The sequence below is a fragment of the Hemiscyllium ocellatum genome, chromosome 9 (assembly GCF_020745735.1).
Source record: "Hemiscyllium ocellatum isolate sHemOce1 chromosome 9, sHemOce1.pat.X.cur, whole genome shotgun sequence".
Lineage (NCBI taxonomy): Eukaryota > Metazoa > Chordata > Chondrichthyes > Orectolobiformes > Hemiscylliidae > Hemiscyllium > Hemiscyllium ocellatum.
In genome coordinates, this window is record NC_083409.1 from 51,288,779 (window position 1) to 51,313,134 (window position 24,356).

Consider the following 24,356-nt stretch of genomic DNA (forward strand, 5'->3'; position numbering starts at 1 on the left):
CTGATTTCAGATCTTAATGAGAAACTTTATGATCACCACCCCTTGATTGAGACTGCATTAATTATGTCAATGTAGAGCAGCCAGACCCAATACGGATCCCCTTCACAAACTCCATTTTGGAGACCACATGCCTCACATAGGTGTGTGAAATCCTGCCAAAAGTTTCTTGTACAAGCTGATGAGACAGCTGTCTTGCATGTATGCAATCATTGAATTCCCTGACCGGTACAGCGCATGTTTGGTCTGGGTGAATCATTGATCCCAGAGCAGACCTGACCCAGTTTCCGATGACTTTGGATGGGATTTTATAATCCACATTCAACAGTGAAGTTGGTCACCAATTTCTAATTTCCTCACTCTTCCTGTTCTGCTTGTAGATGAGGAGGAAGTGAGGACTGCAGATGCTGGAGATCAGAGTCGAGAAAGTAGTGCTGGAAAAGCACAGCTGGTCAGGCAGCATCTGAGGAGCAGGAGAATCAACATTTTGGGCATAAGCCCTTCCTGATGAAGAGCTTATGCCTGAAAAGTTGATTCTTCTGTCCCTCAGATGCTGCCTGACCAGCTGTGCTTTTCCAGCACCACACTCTTGACTTTGCTTGTAGATGAGGCTGATGATGCCCTTCCTCATGGATTCACTGATACTGTCACACACTTCCTGCAGGTCCCAGCCAATCAAATCCCACAGAGTTGATTACAACTTAGCCAGTAAGCCATCACTTCTGGGAGTTTAACTCTTCTCAAAGAACTGAAGGGCCTTGGTCAGCTCATTGAGGTTGTCCAGCCTCTCCCATGTGCTGTTGACTAAAATCTCCATGATAGAGGTCAGGAATGACTGGGAGGCTGTGCTGTCTGTGAACTTCATGTCATACAGTTTGCCATAAATGTATTGGTTGATCCTCAAAATGTCATGCTGAGATGACGTTACCAAGCCATCTTCTTCGTTCAGTCTGCTGATCACAGAGCTCTACCTGAAAGAAGAAATGCAAGCATGCCTCATCTTGCTCTAGAGTGGAAGATTATCTTGGAGGCTGCCTAGACAAAGAGCAAGGCTTGCTGGCTCTTCATCTGTTGGAGATCGTTCTTGACATTGATCCCAATTGCCTGCAGCAGGAGTAGGTTCTTCATGCCTCTCTGGAACCTTTTTTCCCATCTCTGTCTTCACGCTGACCACTTTTGAGGATGAATAACCTCTTGATGTACCCTTTGACTGTTTCCCACAAGTCCACTGGAGATTCAAAGGAAACTTGGTTCTCCATGGTTCTCCAACCTGTGAAATCACTTTTGAATTCCTCATTGTGTTCTGGGGTCAACATGTTCAGCTTCCATGTTCCCTTGTCATCCCACTGGTCATCCTGAAAGTAAGAGTCAGCCAGTAGGAGGCAGTGGTCAGAGAAGAACACCAGAAATCTACCTTTGAGTGGAGAGACCCGTCTGGCTGTGATCATGCAAGTCTATGCTGCACTGCATCTGCAGAGATGCTGCAGCTGGGCATCTTTTACCACTCCCATCACAACTTTACATGTGACATTCAATTTGCTGTCAGTCCCTCTGGATCTTCCAGCCACATTGATAATGCAGTTTAAGCCACTGGCCAGAATGATTGGTCTGGACATTGCCAACAGCAGTGAGAACTGCTGAAGAATGGATAGCTGCATTCTTTATCATTGGGGCATACATGCTAATTAGTCTCAGGGGAGCTTTTCTGTACATGAAGTCTGCTATGAAGAGGCAACACCCATCCTCTCCTCAACTTCAGATCTAGTGAAGTTGCCTCCTCACAACAGAATACCCAGGCTGGCATAATGGCAGTCGTTACCCTCCCCCCAATCACCAGACTGATAGCCCATGGGCCCACAAGTTTGACCATTCCCTGTAGCTGCTGAGCTGTGGTATCCCACACTCCTGCAGAAACAGGAGGTCTGCTTTGATGTTGACCAGGTAAGCCAAACTGGAGACACGTCATGTAGTGGCTTTTACGCTACACATGCTGGCAATTTCCATATCCATTTTAAGTACACCATATTTAAAATGGTAGTCCAATAAATGTTCACGTGGTGAGCTCCTGCGTCCCTCGTAGGCTGAGCTGTCTGTCCTGTTTCTCTAACATTCCCTATATTTGTCACAGCTAATTAGTTGTTTTGAAGTCCAAAGGCGGACCTCGCAGCCAAGTTATACACTGGGTTGTGCTCACAGCAGTGAGATAAACGATAGTTCACAGTATAATACAGGCAGTAGCGCCAATGCATTTAGAGGTTCCCAGTCGGGCAAATCAACAGATCCACACGTTGAATAGAAAACTGAAGTTTACGACTAAATTGTCAACACAATTTCCACCTTTTTCGGCATCTTTCAGATTAGATGTATCCTGGTAACGTTAGGTCTTGATCTTTATACAAGTAAGATTTTAATGAGAATTTAATAATTGTCATCTTAATTGCGCATGTGTGAATCAACGTGTGGATTTCAGCACCGCATTGACTCGGTTGAATGGGATGAATTGCCGGAAAAGCTCTGTCTGAATATTACGTAGAGTTGAAGCTCTGATTATAATTAACATATGCCATTAAGTTAATGATCCTCTTTTACCATAGTTTACTATACTGAACGTACTTGAAAGCTAACAGGGAATATTTTAACCTATCAATTTACTGTACACTTAAGTAGTTTATGCATAATGGCTACTGAAGTAAAATGTCACTTCATCCTTTATTTGACTGGCAGTAGTTCTAAAACGACAGAAACGACTTTTACTCAAAATCGAAGCAAATGCGAGGGAAACAAATCCCATTCCAAATGTTGAATTTGAATTTTCGATTTGTCTGTTTTTAAAGGTGGCTGTACATGAATAGTTTTCGGTTTCAAGAAAAAAAAGTGTCACTGATCTTGAAAATATTGTTATTGAACAAGATAACTGATTAACAAGCTAATTTCGAAAATTTCAACAGGCCAAGCACTGGTTGGCATTGCTCAGATTTCTGCAGTTGCATCATTGAATAAAAATCGTGGCTTTAACCCAGTTACTCCTATTTTCTCTGTATATCTCTAAGTAGAAGCTCTGTTTTTTCTGTCTCATCAATTACCCAATGCTAATCTGTTTTCTTGTAATTACGTTGGTTCTGTAACTAGTGGTGTAATTAAATGTCGGCTTCTAGCACAACTCCATCAACTTTAATCACAAACATACTTGTAATTACCAAGCTCCCTTTAAAAAAATAAACTTTAAAAATGCTGAACTCGCGACGCATTTTCCATTGATCCCGAGAGTCAAAAAAGTAGTAAGAGCTGACCTTTAAACTTAACACTCACCCAAAAGGGGGCCCCTAAAATCCGAATGACTCTAGTGTAATGTGCTCCAATCGGCACACAGCACTCTCCAGGGTATCATCTTGCCTGCGTGAGGAGAAGGAAGAGCCTGACCGGAGCGGTGAAGCTGCAGTCTGAGTTAAATTCTCCAACAGCTAGGCTGCTTCAGAGAATTGGGGACATTAACCAGCCCAGCTGTTTAACAGAGGAAAGCGAAATCGAGCGAGGAGGAGACCCATTTGCAGTTCTAACTAACCCCAAACTGCTTTTGGCGGCCAGAACAGAAGAGATACACATTTATTATTGATTCTCAGATCGAAGTTTTTTTTTGTTCTAAATGTATCGTTTACATTTGAACGTCTTTTGACTTTTGAGCAGGTTTTTTTTTAAAAGTCTTGTTGTTATTTGAAATGACTGTGCCAATGAATTTTAAATGGTTATTTAAAATCTGCACAGCCTGCCTGGTCCTGCTGTCCCAGTCGACAGCTCAAGATGCTCCTTCTCGTGCGAGCGAGGAGAGAGCGGAGGACATCCCAGAGGGAGCCTCGACTCTGGCCTTTGTGTTTGATGTGACTGGGTCCATGTACGATGATTTAGTTCAAGTTATTGAAGGAGCCTCGAAGATTTTAGAAACCTCTCTGAGTCGACCCAAGAAGCCGCTACATAATTTTGCTCTTGTGCCCTTTCATGATCCAGGTAAGAACATGAGCCGATTTCACTGCAATGTGGTAACGTTTTGGGGACACTTTTTTTTTGTTTCGGTTATTCACGCGGCCCTTGTGTGAAACACGTCCGCGTTGTAATCGACTTCTTTGCAAAGTCAGCTGTTTTCAATGTTGCATGAATCGGGAACTGTTTTCCCCGATGTTTCGCCAGCTGTAGACGAAACATCTGCCCTTGTTCTTTGCAAACAATGAAAAGAACAAGGATGTGTCCTTTTCGGTGAGCACAAGAACCAGTTCTAGTTAGTTTGCTTGCACTTTTCCGGACACTGTTAGGAGTAAAGCTGAACTATCCCGCTGTTTTGAGAATCCCAATGATCTAATGGTGACTTTTCTGAAAAAAAATAACCCGGTGATTCTACAGCGTTAACATGTGCGAGAACTCTCAGACTGTTAGGGGCATAGAAACACAAAGCATAGACGCTGGGGCAAATTAAATACTGCATCTCTCCAGGATGAAATCCAGTATGTGGTGAGCGCTAAGCAGAACCATCCAACTGCAGATGAAATCGGATCCACGCAATTCCCTATACACCAGGAAAAAAATGGAATGGTAAATTATGCTTGGCAGAGAATAATACAGAGGTGGTCTGGCTCTTGGCTGAACGAAACCATATTCGACAAGACCAGAATCCCATTTTAATTGAACACGGGAGAGTGATTCTGCAATGAACGGCCTGCTGAGGAAGTCACATTTCCATCTCGCAAATTTGAAGCCACTCTGTTGTGGGAAAAGAGGGCGAGCCTCTCCCGTTTTATTGAAAAGATGAATTTTATTCCATTCGATAGAGGAACATGATCGTATCTATTTTGGACAGTAGTTGATTTCGGTAAATCGCCATGAATTGGAGAGTTTGGTGTCTGACCATAGACCCTGCCTATCAACAAAAACAAACTCAAGGAAGCAAGCATGATGCAGGATGGAGATACCAAACGTCTCATATATTTAAATATAGATGTGTGAGATTGAGTGCAGGTACAAGACAGAAACATAGTCAACGGTAATAACTTGCACTTATGCATTCAGGTTGGCCATCTTCGTTAATACGTTTCAAGAGCCATCTCAGTCCACTTCCGGATGAAGGGTCTCGACCCGAAGCTCAACTTCTCCACTTGTTGGTGCTGCCTGGTTTGCCGTCTTCTTTCAGCCTCCTGCTTGTCTGCTTTGGATTCCAGCATCTGTTGGAACCTAACCTGAGTCCACTTATCTGCATTGCGTGTAGCTAGTAGTTGTTACATACTTCTAAAGCTCCCAACACAACGCTTTACTAATGAGTTACTTTGAAGTCCAAAGGCAAACCCAGCAGCCAACAACTGTTACAGATTTTACTGAAGGATTTAAATACAACTTTACTGATGAAGTGGAACAATGGTTTTGGTTGATATATGAAGCCACAGTGTGGCTTTTGAATTTCTCTTGAGTACACTTGCACTGTTATTAGACACCACCACCAGAGCAATCTTCCTGAAACAGACAAAATGACAAGACAAATAGGATATGTCTCAATGTACAAATGTTGTGCCACAGTAAAGCATAAAAACCTTTTGATGCTGGAATATTTTAATGAATAAAATATACTTATTATTTTGACATTGAAACAACTTTTTTGTGCAGAGGGATTTCATTCCTGCTGTTAGTTGTTCCACTCAGCCAGGTTGCAACCTTGTGACTCCTTCAGGAAACTATTCCATCAGTTTGACCAGGAGGCGTGAAAGCAGAAGGCTTAGGCCTATAAAGTATGTTCTGCCATTCAATGAGGTCATGGCTGGTCTGATAATTCTCAACTCTGTCTTACCTCAAACTCATTATTCCCACCATAATTAAAAATCTGTCTTACTCATCCTTGAATATACATATTGAACCATCCTTGACAACTCCCTGTGGTAAAGAATTCCACAGATTCACTACCCTTTGAGAGAAGAAATTCCTCCTTACCTCCATCTTAACTGGGCGAGCCCTGATTCTGACATATGCCCTTTGGTCTTAACTCTCTCGGAAGGGGAAACAAACTCTCTGCACATTCCCTGTCAAGTCCCTTAAAAATCTTTCATATTTCAATAAGATCTTGTCTCATCCTCCGAAACTCCATCGGGTACAAGTCCTATTCAACCTCTCCTCATAAGAAAATCCTTCCATACACAGGATCAATATAGTGAACGTCTGTGAACACTATCCAATGCCAGTCTCCCAACCTCCTGTGGTTAATTCAGATTGCAGACATTAACTGTTACCCCTTTTATTCAAACTATATTTGGAATGTGAGCATCACTAATTAGGCCAGCATTTGATGACCATGCAGAATTGCCCTTGGAAAAAGTGGTAGTGAGAACTGCTTTCTTCAACGCGATAGTGATAGACCACTACCAGATAGATATAATCGAGAAGGGACAGGACATTGAATTGAGTTACTTAACCCATGAATATAAAGAAACATGGGAGACAGGCCATCTAGATGATCTTTTCATGGGATGTGAGCATTGCTGGCTGGGCCATCATTAATTGCCCATTGTTAGTTGCTCTTAAGATGATAAGCTGCTTTCTTCAACTACTGCAGACCATTTGCCATAAGTAGACCAACAGTGCTGTGAGGGAGGGAATTCAAGGATTTTGACCCAGTGACACTGATGGAACAGAAACAGTTTGGCAAATCTGGATAGTGAATGGCTTGGTTTGGAGCTTGCAAGTGGTGGTGTACCTGTGTATCTGCTCTTTTCCTTCTTGATGGAAGTGGCTGGGGGTTTAGAAGTGCATATTAGGACTAGTATTGTTGATGAGTCATGCCAGGTTTTCAAATTTATCTCCTGTCAATTCAGGTAGAAAAATAATTGATACTTAGTCCAATCAAATGTTGTGTTAATACAAAGTTCAAAACTGTCAACAAAAGCACGAGCATTAAAGGAGCTATCCCGATGAAGGGTTCAATGCAATGCCAGGCTGTAATTATTACAGCACTGTCAAGGTTGGGGAAAATTTGTCTGTGGCATTCTGGTCTTTAAATTATCTCAGTGATTACATTTTCTCTCTTACCATGAAATACAAAAATAGACTCTGTCCTTCTGTTTGTCATGTTACAGCGCCACAACATTTGAAAAGTAAATCAATTGGACAATCTAAGAGGAATGTCTAAAGTGGTGTCTTAAACCTGTCTTCAAAATAGTTAGTAGAGAGACTGAATGCTAAGGAAGGACTACTCTTGATTAAACTACAAAGAGAACATTATTCAACACTTATAGAAGATAAGTCAGTAAGATTGAGAGTCCAGTGATACGAACATACACCTGAATTTACAAATTAGGAACATAAATAGACAATTCGTTCCCTTGAGTCTGCTTCACCATCCAATAATTCATATTAGATTTGATTGTGAGCTTAACTCTTTATTGGTTTACCTCTGATAACCTTTGGTCCCCTGATTAGTCAATAATCTATCCAACTTCACCCTTGAAAATATTCAATAACCTGGAGGTAGTGAGAACGCAGATATTGGAGAGCCAGAGTGAATAAAGACTGAAGCTAGAAAAATCACAGCAAGTCAAGCAACAACAGAGGAGAAGAGGTGTTGATGTTTCAGGTTAGAATCTTTCATCAATAACTCCTGACTCCACTGCCCTTTGCCAGATAATTCCCAAAGATTTTCAACCCTCTGAAAGGGGAAAAAATCTTTTTATTTTATAACTTCTGTTTGTTGATGGCTAGGCCACTATTTATTGCCAATTCCTAATTTCCATGGAGCAGTTAGTCAAAAGCAGTTGCTTTGAATTGCAGCAGTCCTTGTGATGTAGAGATACTCATGGAGATGTTAGTAAGAGAGTTCCATGATTTTGATTCAGCAACAATAAAGAAGTGGTGATGTAGTTCCAAGTCAGGATTTAGAGGGGAAGTTTCAAGTAGTGGTGTTTCCCATGCATCAGCTGCCATTTCATTCTAGTTGGTAGAATCATGGTTTTGGTAGATGGTGCTAGGGAAGCCTTGGTGTATTAATTCAGTGCATTTTGTAGATGATACTGTGCCACTGTGCATCAATGGGGAAGGAAGGTAAAGTTGAAGGTCAATAAGGTGTCAGTTAAGGATGGTGTCAAGCTTCTTGAATGTTGGAGCTGCCCCATCAAAGCGAGTGAAGAGTGTGCCACCACACTCCTGGCTTGGGTCTTGTAGATGTGAACAGGCTTTGGGGAGACAGGAGGTGACTTGTCACAGAACACCCAGCCTCTGACCTGCTCTGTAGCCACTATCCTGGCTACTGCAGTTCTGTTTCTGTGCACGGTGACGCACGCGCACATACACACGTCAGTAGTGTGGGGTTCAGAACTAATAATGTCATTGAATACTTACGAGCAATGATTCTCCCCTGTTGGAGTTGATCATTGCCTGGCACTTGTGCAGCACAAATGTTACTTGCCACTTGACTATCCAAACCTGGATATTACCTTGCTGCATTTAAACCTGGACTGCTTCAGTATCTGAGGACTCACAATTGGTGCTGAACATTGTGCAATCATCAGCGAATATCCCCTCTTCTCACCTTATGAAGGAGGAAAGGTCATTGATGAAGAAACGGAAAATGGTTTGGCTTAAGCTACTACCCTGAAGTACAGCTACACTCATGTTCTGGAGTTGAGATGATTGATCTGCAACAACTGCAACCTTGTTCCTTTTGTGCTCAATCTACTGAGAGTTTCCCTTGATTGCATTCATTCTGTTTTTGCTAGGCTGCAAAGGTACATTATTCCTGGATGAGTAATCCAGAGAGCAGGTAACGCTGTGGTGATCTGAGTTCTGACTTGAGATTTGCCAGGACTTCTTGAAGCCACACTCAATCAAATGTAATCTGTTTCACTTCACTTCTTGGGTCTAAATCTGTTGTCTACATTTTAGACCAAAGCTGTAATGAGGTCAGGAATTGAGTGGGCTGGGTGGAACCCAAACCTCACATCACTAAGTACATTATTATCACTTGCTAGGACTGTTGACACACCCTCCTTTGCTGAAAATTAAGGGTAAATGGATGTGCAGTAATTGACTTGGTGGGATATGTCCTGCTTTTTGTGGTTCTCGAGCCACATGCAGACCAAACCAAGAAAACCTAGTAAATTTTCTTCCCGAGAAGAGATTAATGAACTAGATGGATTTGTACATCAATTGACAGTTGTCACCATTGTTAAGGCTAGCTTTTCAATTCCAGATTTTATTAATTTAAATGCCATCTGCTGCCATGTAGAATAGAATTCATATCCTCAAGGCATTTCCATAAGTCTCTGAATTATAAGTCTGGTGATATTATCACTATGCCATTGTCTCTTCCAACTGATTTTTCCTAGGTCTGACACATTAGAGGGTGAGTAAGTCTCCCAATTAATGAACAGAGCTAAGGCAGAATTAAAGCAATGGGGCAACATGTAGTTCAACTCTTCACTCAACCCATTTCCCAAAACTGAAAGGTTCATGTTAAAAATGTTGGAAGGCTCAGAAATGGAAAGTAGACAAAAGGAGACATATTCCCATAGATAAAAATAAATCGTTACACCCTGCAGAGTCTCTAAGATCATAAGTAACAGCTGTATTATTCATTTTATTCTTGAAAGTGTTCCTTTAATTTAGTCTGTGAACAATATTAGATCTATCTTTAGGAATATAGCATGCAGTGGCAAATAACTAACAAAAAGAAACATCTGTCTGGAGTTTTACTATCAATTTTGGCATGTAGATCTTCGTAAATAACAGTGTCTGCAATATGTAACATTTAAACCTGTGATTTCTGATTAAAGGCTGCTGCCTTTTTTAGAAATTGTGAAGTACTCCAGAAATGTGTGTGTTTATGGGGATTAAATATTATTATTCCAGTGTATAGAATACTGATCGCACTATGATGCACAGTATAAGTCATGGAAGTATTTTAAACCAAGGGTGTTACATTTTGGTACAACATAAAGACTGAATTTTATCAAAAGTCATCTAAGTGTCAACTTGCCACTGTTGGCACTTTGCAGAATTGCCAGTGTCATATTTAAAGCCCAGCTGTGCATCTGGTCAATCACTGTCAGCCACAAATAGCCTTTTAAGGTACATGAAATGGAACGGAAACAAAAAGGAAAAGCCTACAAAGGCATATAGGTGGCACAGATGACATTTCATTGAAAATAGAAGTTCACCTTTAAATTTATGGTTACCTTACATTGTCATCTGTCTGCTCACTGTCGTAACTGCATCTATGAGAATCAAGCTACACAGGCTACCTGTCTGAAGTGTCACACAGCTTTTAACCTGCTGCCTAAGAGAATGCTACTCTTTCCCTAATGCCCAGCAAAACATAACACTTTCTCCTAGTTTAAGACTGACCATCACCTATTCCCTGAACTGTAATGGTACAGAAGCTGCAAGACTGATAGCTTCAAGCGTCCTGCTGACCCTGTTCACAATTTTGGACTGATCTCGAGTGATACCCTTTCACTATCTGTTCTGGTACTCCCTGATGACAGTTTCCCCCTGGCATGACTGAAGATTACTCCCATTAGACTCAGTAGTGGCCATTTTATGAGGCATATGCAGTGTTTCTTCCTTGTAACTTGCTGACACATGATGTAGTTGTGACATTGACATTGCACTGTGTGGTAAAACACTATATCTATTCCTTTGATCACAGCTGGCTAACATGATCGGCTCCTTGACTTTACATTGTAATAAGAGGCAAGGTAAGACAGAAGTGCAGTGTGTCTGTAAGCTGTGGCAATGCATAAAAAGGCATGTTGGGGTACCACCTACCATTTGAGTAGGTACAGACTGAGTGAATGTTAAAAGAGCAAGCAAAGAGCCCTGAGATGCAACAGGATGCCTGTCCCTCCACCCAAAGTAGCCTGGTGACAGCATTACAATGCAAAGTATAAGTTTGCTCCAAAGTACAGCTCTTGATGTGGTGAGACAGGTGCATATCTGATGCCAACCTCTCTTTCTGGGCATAGCAGGTGGTCATTAGGCACGAAATATGCCCTTGGTATTTGGGGATTGGCCATGATGGAGGCTGGAGGCATCATTGGCAAGCTGCATCCACCAGGCTTTCATGTTGTGAATTGTTACCATTGTGTGGGAAAATGGTAAGTTACATATAAATTTGGTGAGAATGGGTAATAATGAAATGTTAATAAATGCAAATAGATCGCTTGCCATTCCGGAGTGAGATTTCTGTCTTGCGGTTAAAACCTTGCCTGCAAACATGGACTCTTCCATAATGCTGTGAATCATATTTTTCCGATCTCTCAACATTTACCCAACTGACTTGGTGCTCATAGCATTCAGGGGCGCTGAAAATTCAACCCCATGTCACATGTCTAATCTTTGACATATAAGCAAAAACCATCTGCAGATTTTGAATTGTAGTTGGATTGTATCCAAATTGTGTTTCGGACTGAATAACTATGGAAATGTATACTTTTGTAAGCACTTGTATGTGTGGTAATATTGGGTAGGTTAGTCAAAGTTGCTGTATAATGCTTAAATGTCCTGGATCTTATTACTTCAAAATTGTCACTGTTCACTGTAAACATAGTTGAGGAGTTTGAGTAGAAAAGTAGGTTTGGAATACAAATTTAGAAACTGGAGAGTTGCTTTTGGCTGTTCAAATGCAGCTGTAAAAATGTACAGAAACTGGTGTAGGCCAGTAAGTTCCTTGAATCTGTTCTTGCATTCAAATAGATGACTTATTCCTCAACTCTTTCCCTTGATGCTCTGAAAAAATAGAAACCTCAGTTTTGAAAAAATAATTGAACTAATCCAGCAGGAAGTCCTAGATTTATATTACAATAATCATGCTGGTAAAGTGCTTCCTGGCTTAGTTGCGATTAGTGGGGGATATTCTTAACAAAGAGACATAAAATGGAGAGAAGAAATCATTTTCCTCCATCAAACACCTTTATCATTTTATATATCTTGGTTAGATCACTCCCAAATGTATAAAGTGAGGTCTGCAGATGCTGGAGATCAGAGCTGAAAATGTGTTGCTGGTTAAAGCGCAGCAGGTCAGGCAGCATCCAAGGAACAGGAAATTCAACGTTTCGGGCATAAGCCCTTCATCAGGAATGAGGAAAGTGTGTCCAGCAGGCTAAGATAAAAGGTAGGGAGGAGGGACTTGGGGGAGGGGCGATGGGGATGTGATAGGTGGAAGGAGGTCAAGGTGAGGGTGATAGGCCGGAGTGGGGTGGGGGCGGAGAGGTCAGGAAGAAGATTGCAGGTTAGGAAGGCGGTGCTGAGTTCGAGGGAATCGACTGAGACAAGGTTGGGGAGGGGAAATGAGGAAACTGGAGAAATCGGAGTTCATCCCTTGTGGTTGGAGGGTTCCCAGGCGGAAGATGAGGCGCTCTTCCTCCAACCGTCGTGTTGTTATGTTCTGGCGATGGAGGAGTCCAAGGACCTGCATGTCCTTGGTGGAGTGGGAGGGGGAGTTGAAGTGTTGAGCCACGGGGTGGTTGGGTTTGTTGGTCCGGGCATCCCAGAGGTGTTCCCTGAAGCGTTCCGCAAGTAGATGGCTTGTCTTCCCAATATAGAGGAGGCCACATCGGGTGCAGCGGATGCAATAGGTGCACTCCACCAAGGACATGCAGGTCCTTGGACTCCTCCATCGCCAGAACATAACAACACGATGGTTGGAGGAAGAGTGCCTCATCTTCCGCCTGGGAACCCTCCAACCACAAGGGATGAACTCAGATTTCTCCAGTTTCCTCAGTTCCCCTCCCCCCCACCTTGTCTCAGTCGATTCCCTCGAACTCAGCATCGCCTTCCTAACCTGCAATCTTCTTCCTGACCTCTCCGCCCCCACCCCACTCCGGCCTATCACCCTCACCTTGACCTCCTTCCACCAATCATATCTCCATCGCCCCTCCCTCAAGTCCCTCCTCCCTACCTTTTATCTTATCCTGCTGGACACACTTTCCTCATTCCTGATGAAGGGCTTATGCCCGAAACGTCAAATTGTCCTTTTCCTTGGATGCTGCCTGACCTGCTGCTCTTTAACCAGCAACACATTTTCAGTCCAAATGTATAAACTCCAAGCTATGTAAGGGAAGTTTATGCAATTTTTTTCTTAAAGGTTAACTTCTTAACTCAATATATTTTTTCTGAAGTCAGAGTCCGTATGGGGTTTGACTAAGGTGCTGTACAACCAAATCATAACTCCCTCACCCTTTTGAACTCGCCTCTTTTGAGATAAAGGCCAATATTCTACTAGCCTTTTTGATTACTTTTGTTCTAGTTTTTAATTGTTATTTTAAAATGAATGCTTAAATCTCATGTATAGTTTCTGGTTTCTCACCTACTTGTCCCCAATGAACTCCATCTGCTATAGTTTTACTGTTTCACTTATCTGTCCATGGCACTTTGCAGCTTGCTTTGTTTCCTAATGTAGCGTCATCTACCATCTTGGATAAACAAATCTTAATTTCTTATCCATATATTAATCTGTATATAGATGTGCATATGTAACTTCCTATCAATGCATTTTATTGAGGTGCCAAAAACACCAATCTTCCATATTTCACAATGTTTTATAGTCTCATATCTGCTTGTCCTCATGAACAATCAAAAACATTAGTAGTGTCCCTTCCAGCTCCTATCCCTTGGTGCCGTTGTTTTAAGTGGAAGCAAATCTTGCTTTGGTTGGGAATCTTAATGATAATGCAACACCACGAATTACCATCTAATAAAGGTGGAGAAAGTGAGGACTGGAGATCAGAGTCGAAACTGGGGTGCTGGAAAAGCACGGCAGGTCAGGCAGCATCTGAGGAGCAGGAGAATAGACGTTTCCGGCAAGAGCCCTTCATCAGGAATGAGGCTTGGGAGCCAGCAAGTGGAGTGATAAATGGGAGGGGGTGGGGCTGTCGGGAATGTAGCTGAGAGTGCGGTACGTAGATGGTGGTGGGGGTAATGGTGATAGGTTACAATTCAAAATCTGCAGATGGTTTTTGCTTATATGTCATCAAAGTTTAGACATGTGACATGGGGTTGAATTTTCAGCACCTTTGAATGCAATGAACACCAGGTCAGTTGGGTAAATATTGAGAGATTGGAAAAATATGATTCACAGCATTATGGAAGAGTCCATGTTTGCAGGCAAGGTTTGCAAATAGATGGGAGGGAAGATGGACAGGTCATGAGGGCGGTGCTGAGTTAGAAGGTAGGAACTGGGATAAGGGGAGGGAGGGGAACTGAGGAAACTGGTCAAATCCACATTGATGCCGTGTGGTTGGAGGGTCCCGAGGCAGACGATGAGGTGTTCTTCCTCCTGGTGTCAGCTGGTTAGGGTGAGGCAATGGAGAAGGCCCAGGTCCTGCATGTCCTTGGCGGAGTGGGAGAGGGAGTTGAAGTGTTCGGCCATGGGGCGGTGGGGTTGGTTGGTGCAGGTGTCCTGGAGATGTTCTCTGAAGCGTTCTGCAAGTAGGTGTCCTGCCTCCCAATGTAGAGGAGACCACATCGGGAGCAATGGATACAGTAAATGATGTGTGGAAGTGCAGGTGAAGCTTTAATGGACATGGAAGGCTCCTTTGGGGCCTTGGACAGAGGTGGGGGGGGGGGGGGGGTGGTTATGGGTACAGGTTTTGCAGTTCCTGCAGTGGCAGGGGAAGGTGTCAGGAGGGAAGGGTAGATTGGTGGGGACCGTGAACCTGACGAGAGTCGCAGAGGGAATGGTCTTTATGGAAAGTGGATAGGGGAGGGGACGGAAATAAATCTCTGGTGACGGGGTCCATTTTTAGTTGGTGAAAAAGGCGGAGGATTATTAGATATATACAGAGTTTGGTGGGGTGAAAGGTGAGAAGGGTTCTGTCCATTTTGCAGTTGTTGGGGGTGGGGTTCAAGGGCAGTGGTGCGGGAAGTGGATGAGTTGCGCTGGAGGGCATCGTCAAACACATGGGAGGGGAAATCACGGTCTTTGAAGAAGGCGGCCATCTGGTGTGTTCTGTGGTGGAACTGGTCCTCCTGGGAGCAGATGTGGCAGAGGCAGAGGAATTGGGAATAAGGGATAGCATTTTTACAGGAGGAGGTGTAGTCCAGGTAGCTGTGAAAGTTGGTGGGTTTGTAGAATATGTCTATGTTGAGTCGGTCACCTTTGGAGATGGAGAGATCCAGGAAAGGGGGGGACGTGTCTGAGATGGTCCAGGTGAACTTGAGGTCAGGGTGGAATGTGTTGGTGAAGTTGATGAAATGTTCAACCTCCTCATGGGAGCACGAGGTGGCACCAATACAATCATCAGTGTAGTGGAGGAAAAGGTGGGGAATGTGCCAGTGTAACTGTAGAAGGTAGACTGTTCCACGTAACTGACAAAGCTGAGGCCCATGCTATCCCTTTTATCTGGAGGAAGTGGAGGATTCAAAGCAAAAATTATTGAGGGTGAGGACCAGTTCAGCCAATTGAATGAGTGTGTCAGTGGAGGGGTAATGATGGGGTTGTCAGGAGAGGAAGAAACAGAGGGCTTGGAGGCCCTCATCATGGCGGACAGAGATGCCATAGTAATCCGGGAGAAGGGGACAATACCAACAATCTAGTGGAAGGGAGGGGGAGAGCAGCAGTTTGTTTGATCTGAGAAAGGAGCAAAATGAGTGCTGCTCTTCAAGGGACTGTTGTAGGCTACTCAAAGCAAAGAGGCCAAAAGAAATTCAGCTATAATTATTCTGAGATCGAGAGAAAAGCACGTGTTAATTCTATACAAATGTACAAATTAAAATCTGGAGTGGACTATTCAACTGCTTAGGAGAAAATGCCTGTCTCTTTGTAGGATATGTGGAACAGTCCATCTTCCGCAGCTACACTGGCATCACACCCCACCTTTTCCTCCGCTACAATTCACTCTGAACAACTTCTCTTTCCAATCCTCCCACTTCCTCTAAACCAAAAGAGTAGCCATGGGCACCCGCATGGGCCCCAGTTATGCCTGCCTCTTCGTAGGATATGTGGAACTGTCCATCTTCCGCAGCTACACTGGCATCACCCCCTCCCCCCCTTTTCCTCCGCTACATCTATGACTGTATTGGCGCTGCCTCGTGCTCCCACGAGGAGGTCGAACAGTTCATCCACTTTACTAACACCTTCCATCCCGACCTCAAATTTACCTGGACCGTCTCAGACTCCTCCCTCCCCTTCCTAGACCTCTCCATTTCTATCTCGGGTGACTGAATCAACACGGACATTTATTATAAACTGACCAACTCCCACAGCTACCTAGACTACAGTTCCTCCCACCCTGCCCCCTGTGAAAACGTCATCCCATATTCCCAATTCCTTCGTCTCCGCCACATCTGCTCCCAGGAGGACCAGTTCCAATACCGTACAACCCAGATGGCCTCCTTCTTCAAAGACCGCAAGATTCCCCCAGACATGGTCGACGATGCTCTCCACTGCATCTCTTCCACTTCTTGCTCCTCCACCCTCCAATCACTATCAGGACAGAATCCCACTGGTCCTCACCTACCACCCGCCAACCTCCATATATATCGTATAATCCGTCGTCATTTCCACCACCTCCAAACGGACGCCACCACCAGGGGTATATTTCCCTCCACTCCCCTATCAGTGTTCCGAAAAGACCACTCCCTCCGTGACTCCCTCGTCAGGTCCACACCCCCCCACCAACCCAACCTCCACTCCCGGCACTTTCCCCTGCAACTGCTAGAAATGCAAAACTTGCGCCCACACCTCCCCTCTTACTTCCCTCCAAGGCCCCAAGGGATCTTTCCATATCTACCACAAATTCATGTGTACCTCCACACACACCATTTACTGCATCCATGTGGCCTCCTCTATATTGGGGAGACAGGTCGCCTACTTGCCGAACGTTTCAGAGAACACCTCTGGGACACCCGGACCAACCAACCCAACCACCCCATGACTCAACACTTCAACTCCCCCTCCCACTCCACCAAGGACATGCAGGCCCTTGGACTCCTCCATCGCCAGACCATAGCAACATAACGGCTGGAGGAAGAGCGCCTCATCTTCCACCTAGGAACCCTCCAACCACAAGGGATGAACTCCGATTTCTCCAGTTTCCTCATTTCCCCTCCCCCAACCTTGTCTCAGTCCCAACCCTCGAACTCAGCACCACCTTCCTAACCTGCAATCTTCTTCCTGACCTCTCCGCCCCTACCCCCACTCTGGCCTATCACCCTCACCTTAACCTCCTTCCACCTATCGTATTTCCAATGCTCCTCCCCCAAGTCCCTCCTCCCTACCTTTTATCTTAGCCTGCTTAGTACACTTTCCTCATTCCTGAAGAAGGGCTCATGCCCGAAACATCGATTCTCCTGCTCCTTGGATTCTGCCTGACCTGCTGCGCTTTTCCAGCAACACATTTTCATCTATTCAACTGCTTAAGCTTGGTCTGTCATAGAGTCATACAGATGTACAGCATGGAAGTCTTTCGATCCAACTCGTCCATGCCAACCAGGTATCCCAACCTAATCTTGTCCCACTTGCCAGCTCCCGGCCCATATCCGTCCAATCCCTTCCTATTCATATACCCATCCAGATGCTTTTTAAATGTTGCAATTGTACTAACCTTCACCATTTCCTCTGGCAGCTCATTCCATATCTATCATCCTCCGCGTGAAAACGTTGCCCCCAGTTCTGTTTTATATCTTTCCCCTCTTATCCTAAATTATGCCCTCTAATTCTGAACTCCCCAACCCCAGGGAAAAGACTTTGTCTATTTGTTCTAATCATGCCATTCATAATTTTATAAACCCCTCAGCCTCCGACGTTCCAGAAAAAACAGCCCCAGCCTATTCAACCTCTCATTCAGCTAAACTGAATATTCCACATTTCTGACTATTCCCAAACCTTTCACCTCCTTGATTATCAAGAATCTATTCACCTCACCTCTGCCATAAAAATATTCAAGAACTCTGCTTCTACCACCTTTCTCAGGAAGAGAGTTCAAAGATTCTCTGAGAAACCCTCTGGGAAAACATTTCTTTTATCTCTATCGCAAATGGATGGCCGTATATATTTCAACAGTGACCACGAGTGTGAGATTCTCCCATCAGAGAAAACAACCTCCCCATCTCCACTGTTAAGACCCTCAAGATTTTATTTATTTCAACCAAATCACCTTTTCTTCTTCTGAATTCAATCTTAACTTTCCTCATAAGACAATTAACCCATTTCAGATATTAGTCTAGTCACTCTTCTCTGAACTGCTTCTAATGTATTTACATCCATCCTTAAATATGGAGTCCAATGCTGCAGACTGGTCTAGATGTGATCTCACCAATGTCCTGTATAATGAAGCATTAAGTTCCTGTTTTTGTATTAAATTCCCCTCATGATCAATGATAATATTCTATTAGCTTTCCTAATTACTCAATCTTTCTATATACTAGCCTTTTGCAATTCATAAAATAGGTTATCCACACCACCTATACAACTGAGTTCTGCAATCTCTCACCATTCAGATAAAAAAAATTCTCCTACCAAAATGGATAATTTCACATTTTTCCACATTTGCTCTATTTGCCACATCCTTGCATGCTCACTTTTCGAACATAGTTATCATTGTAATATGGACAGTGATGATTAGGCTAGCATGTATTCAACATGTCTAATTGGCCTGCAAATGATGATGTGCTGCCTTCTAGAACAGTTTCAGTCCATGGGGATTAGTTATTTTGTTTTATAGCATCTTTGTCCTCTTCAAAACTGACATTCTAACCTATCATTTTCAAGTAGGAATGTTTAATAATCAAACTTTGGTCCCTTCATCCAAGTCATTTTTAGAAATTGAAAATAGAAGTTGAGGTCCCAGCACTGATTCCCTGTGACACACCACTCATTGTATCTTTCCATCTAATAATGATTCATTTCTGCATATCCTCTGTCTCCAATGTTGTAATGTTACTAATATTCTAACCAAACTAATATGTTACACCTTGAGCTCTCATTTTCAATAATAACCTTTGGTGTAGCACCTTATCAAATGCCTTTTGGAAATCTACATACACTATATCAACCATCATGGTGACGCTCAGGTTGAACTCAACACCAGTTATCTCTCTCACTCCCTCATGAGAGAGCAGTCCTCTGGGATTTTAACAACTTTACTAATTTCTCTCCACAGACTGTCATACTCGCCTTTTTTTTAATATTTCCATTTTTTTTTGTTTTATTCACAGAATTGGCTATAGTCTATTCACTTTTCTCATCCAAATCATTTACATATATTCTAAATAATTGTGGCCCCAGCACTCATCCTTGTGGCACTCCATTATTTATAGATTGCCATCCTGAAAATGCTCCCCTTGTCCCAACTTTATCTATGCTAATATTACTACCTCTAACACCATGGTTTAACATTCTAAGAACAGATGCTAACACTTTTTCATGCAGATGTTAAGCTAACTGGTCTATAGTTAACTTTTTTTTGTCTCCTTTTTTTAAATACAAACGTGACACAAAATGAAGATTCTTGAAAGTTTACTACAATAGCATCCACTATTTCACTTTAATATCCCAGGATGCATCACAGGTCAAGGGACTTGGTGATCATTACCCATAAGACTATTAAAAATAGGAACAAAAGTAGACCATTCAATCCTCTGTGCTGACTCCTTTGATAGAGAGCTCCATTAGATACTCTTGTACTTATTTTCTGGTGTTAGCTATTGTATTTATTTCCTTTCCTCTTTTTACCCCTTAATTAGTTAGCATTTAAGGAATTATGATTAGATTACTTATAGTGTGGAAACAGGCCCTTCGGCCCAACAAGTCCACACCGACCCTCCAAAGAGCAACCCACCCAGACCCATTCCCCTACACCTAACACTACGGGCAATTTAGCATGGCCAATTTACATTTTTGGACTGTGGGAGGAAACCGGAACAGCCGGAGGAAACCCACGCAGACCCGGGAAGGATGTGCAAACTCCACACAGACAGTTGCCTGAGGTGGGAGTTGAACCTGGGTCTCTGGCGCTGTGAGGCAGCAGTGCTAACCATTGTGCCACCGTGCTGCACCAACGTTAATGTCTTCTACCCTGAAGATTCATGCAAAGTATTATTCAATTCCTCCGCCTTGTCCTAGTTCCCCATTTATTATTTCCCAGCCTCATTCTCCAAGGGACCTATGTTCCCTTTGGCCTCACTCTTTTTATATATAAAAAGAAGCTCTTGCGGTCTATTTTGGTTATATTTACAAGTTTATCCTCAACATTTATCCTTTTTTTTTGGGGGGTGTAATCCTTTCCTGTTTTGTGAAACTTTCCCAATCCTATGGCTTACCATCTTTTCCATGTTTGTATTTTTTTCTTTCAATTTGTTGTTGCCTCTAACTTGCCCAGTTAACTATGTTAACTTTCTCTTCCTGGAATCCTTCTTCCTCACTGAACTATATCTTTGCATAAGAAGCATCATGAAAAGCAACAAGTTTTATGTTCCTGGTATCTTCCAATTATAGAAATTTCAAAACACCAGTACTCTATTTTAAATTTTTTTCAGTGTTTTGTTTGTCTGTGATACATTCCACATTGAGATTTTACATAGTTGTAATTGTAAGACCTCAACTGGCCTTTAAGGAGCCCAACCAGTTGAGCTATCCATTTAGATTTTGACATTCTTTCATTTCAGTTTTGGATCCCATTGCGTATTTTTGTGAGAACCTACTTTAACTAACTACAATGGGGTTTACGTTTCCTAAATAATATTGCTGTTGTAAAGTAATGTTCAACCCATTCTGCCTGATTTCCTATCCAATGCATTGAAAAGCCCCAGAAGCCCGATTTCCAAATTTTAAATCTGCTGTCTGCCCGTTTATAAAAAAAATTTTCAAATTCACTATTCTCACCAGACAAAAAAAGTCATTTACTTGCATCAGACGGATACATAAAGCTGTTTCCCACCATGCCAGTAAAATATGACAGGGTCTGCTTTAAATTGGAAGGAGCCCAATTTTAATAATATGGACCATTTAGGCTACATACACATTAGTTACATGTGTGTCCTGACTCTGTTTATTTGGTCCCTCTTTTCAGAAGCAAAGAAACTCTTCTGGTTAGAGCTGATCTCGTTGCATTATTGTAGATTTCACATCCATTGATCTATATTATCAAACATCTTTTGCTAACAAAGTGAAGAATATCTTCAAAATTGCTTTTCTCCTCATAGCTGAAGACCTTCTTGTAATTTGGTTCCTCAGCTTTTCTTCAAAGCCTTGTGTGGCTACCTGACTTTAATTTTACAAGTCTCCTCAGGAGAGATCTTTTTCCATACATATCCTCATGTGACTGGGTTGGCTGCTCCGAATTGGCACCTCTGTGTACACCCCAAGATCTCTCCAACTTTTTGGTATTTATTAACCTGACTTCAAATTTGTATGTGGCCACAAATATTTCCCAATGACATGGGTTTTTGTCCAGGAAGTATTGCCCTTAATACTATATTTATTGACATTATTAAACTGTGCCACTTTGACTTCTGTCTCCATCTGAATTATTACTGTTGAACTCCTTCTGTTAAAAGGATCCCTTATAATGGATATGTGATCTCTTTCTGAGGACTTGTCCTCTCCCTGAGCTTCTGTCCAAGCTTAACCATTTTGTTTTACTTTTGTCTTCCAAATCTGTGGGTCTAATCTCTTACACTCATTTTGCATATTTATTCAGCTTTTATATTTTACAGTGCCTTCCCAGCTATTAATATTTAATGATTGCAATTTTCCGTTAATTATTCTCTTCTGGAAAGTATTTCACTTTAGTATTTTGATACTGATGGCCTCATTTTGATCATCAGAGTTGATCTGTCCTTAATTAGGCAAACTATTAATTGTGGGTCAAAAAGTGTGGTGCTGGAAAAGCACAGCTGGTCAGGCAGCATCCAAGGAGCAGGAGAGTCAATTTTTCGAGCATAAGCTCTTCGTCAGGAATGTGGTGGGGGGAGATAAATGAGAGAGGGGTGGGGTTGGGGGAAAGGTAGCTGGGAAAGTGAGAGGTAGATGAAGATGGGGGGTTAATGGTGATAGGGTGAAGCGGATAGGTGGGAAGAAAAATGGACAGGTAAGACAGTTCAAGAGAATGGTGTCGAGTTGGAGGGTTGGATCTGGGATAAGGTTGGAAGAAGGGAGATGAGGAAACTGGTGAATTCGGTATTGATCAGTGTGGTTGGAGGGTCCCAAGGCGGAAGATGAGGCGTGTTTCCTCCAGGCATGGGGTGGCTAGAATTTGGTGGTAAAGGAGTCCCAGGACTTGCATGTCCTTGGCGGAGTGGGAGGGGCAGTTGAAGTATTCAGCCACAGGGTGGTGGGGTTGTTTAGTGCGTATCCCAGAGATGTTCTCCAAAATGTTCCACAAGTTGGCATCCTGTGGTGGGGGGGTGGCGGGGTCCATGGCAATTTGGCACACCGACCTGGAAGTCGCTGAAGCCTGGTGCCAATTTGTGGACATCACCTTCTACTGCCCCCTCGACCATGACCTCACATCCCCGCACCGAACTATCCAGACCATCCACAACCTGATCACCTGAGGGGATCTAGCATCCACAACCTCTAAGCGCATTGTCCGGGAACCCTGCTCCGCCCAGTCCTATCTCTTACCCGAAATTCACAAACCCGACTGCCCAGTTGACCCATTGTCTCCGCCTGCTCCTGCCTCACCAAATGTATCTCAGTATACCTTTACACCACCCTGTCCTCTTTGGTCTGGATTTCCCAACATACATTCGAGACGCCATCCTCGCCCTTCACCTTCTCCATGACTTGCAGTTCCCTTGTCCCCTACCACCTCATCTTCATCATGAACATCCAGTCCCTATACACATCCATCCACCATGACGAAGGCCTTCATGCCCTCAGTTTCTTCCTCTCCCACCAACCCAACCAGAACCCTTCCACCGACACACACATTCAATTGGCTGATCAGCTCCTCACCCTCAACAGTTTCTCCTTCAAATCCTCCCACTTCTTCCAGACCAAAGAGGTACTATGAACACCTGCATGAGCCCCAGCTATGCCTGCCTCTTTTGGTACGTGGAACAGTTCATCTTCCGTAGTTATACTGGCACCATCCCCCACCTTTCCCTCTGCTACATCGATGACTGACTGTATCCGCGTCACGTCATGCTCCCATGACCTTCCACCCCACCAACCTCTGTATATAAGGCATCCTCCTCTGCCATTTCTGCCACCTACAAACAAACCCCACCACCAGAGATATATTTTCCTCCCCACCCATCTGCGTTCTGCAGAGACCATTCCATCCATGATTCCCTTGCTAGATCCATCCCCCCCCCCCCACCAACCTTCCCTCCACTCCTGGTATCTTCCCTTGCCACCGCAGGAGGTGTAAAACCTGTGCCCACACCTCCCTCCTCATCTCCATCTAAGGGCCCAAAGGATCCTTCCACATCTTTCAGAGATTTTCCTGCACCTCCACACACGTCATCGACTGTGTCCATTGATCTTGATATGGTCAGGGAGACAGGATGCCAACTTGTGGAATGTTTCAGAGAACACCACTGGGACACATGCATTAAACAACCCCACCGCCCCTTGGCTGAATACTTCAGTTCCCCCTCACACTCTGCCAAGGACATGCAAGTCCTGGGCCTCCTCCACCGCAAAATTCTAGCTACCCGATGCCTGGCTTGGGATCCTGCAACACACAACATCAACATTGATCTCACCAGTTTCTTCATCTCCCTTACCCCCAAATTCATCCCAGATGCAACCCTCCAATTCAGCACTGCCCTCTTGAATTGCTCTACCTGTCCATTGTCCTTCCCACCTATCCGCCCCACCTTCTACTCTGACTAATCACATTACCCCTCCCATCTTCTTCTACCTATTGCATTCCCAGCTCCCTTCCTCCACCCCTCTCAGATTTATCTCTCAGCCCCCTTGCGCCCCACCCCCCCACCCCCAATAACATTCCTGACAAAGAGCTTATTCTCGATGTTGACTTTCTCCTGCTCCTTGGATGCTGCCTGACTAGCTGTGCTCTTCCAGCACCACAACTATTGACTCTGACCTTCACCATTGCAGTCCTCACTTTCCTCAAACTGTAAATTGTGACAGTCTGAACTTCATAGCTGTGTAAAAATATAGTTAAGAGAAGTACTTGTCTTCTCATTACTTGATACAACATCTTTTAGAATATGCAAATTTATAATCTACAGCTAACAAACATGAAGAGTGCACCTGAATAGTCTGGTTCCCATACTGTACAATTTTATTTTGTCTTTACCAACAACAATTCCTGGTCTTGTGATCCCCACTGATGATGAAATTGGACAAATCCGATCCCAAACTGATGCGTGCTGTGACCAATCTCTTCTTTCTTTTGGCTTTATCAAAGTGATCGCTCACTCGA

General features: G+C 43.5%; 1 protein-coding gene across 1 annotated transcript in view; it reads left to right on the forward strand.

Annotated features, from left to right (window-relative positions):
• Positions 1–3,386: 3,386 nt before the first annotated feature.
• Positions 3,387–24,356, forward strand: part of hmcn1 (hemicentin 1) — a 610,612-nt gene continuing 589,642 nt past the window's right edge. The window contains exon 1 of the mRNA XM_060830300.1: positions 3,387–3,999. Within this exon, the coding sequence (XP_060686283.1) occupies positions 3,714–3,999 (286 nt within the window). The 5' untranslated portion in view covers positions 3,387–3,713. The remainder of the gene's footprint in view (positions 4,000–24,356) is intronic.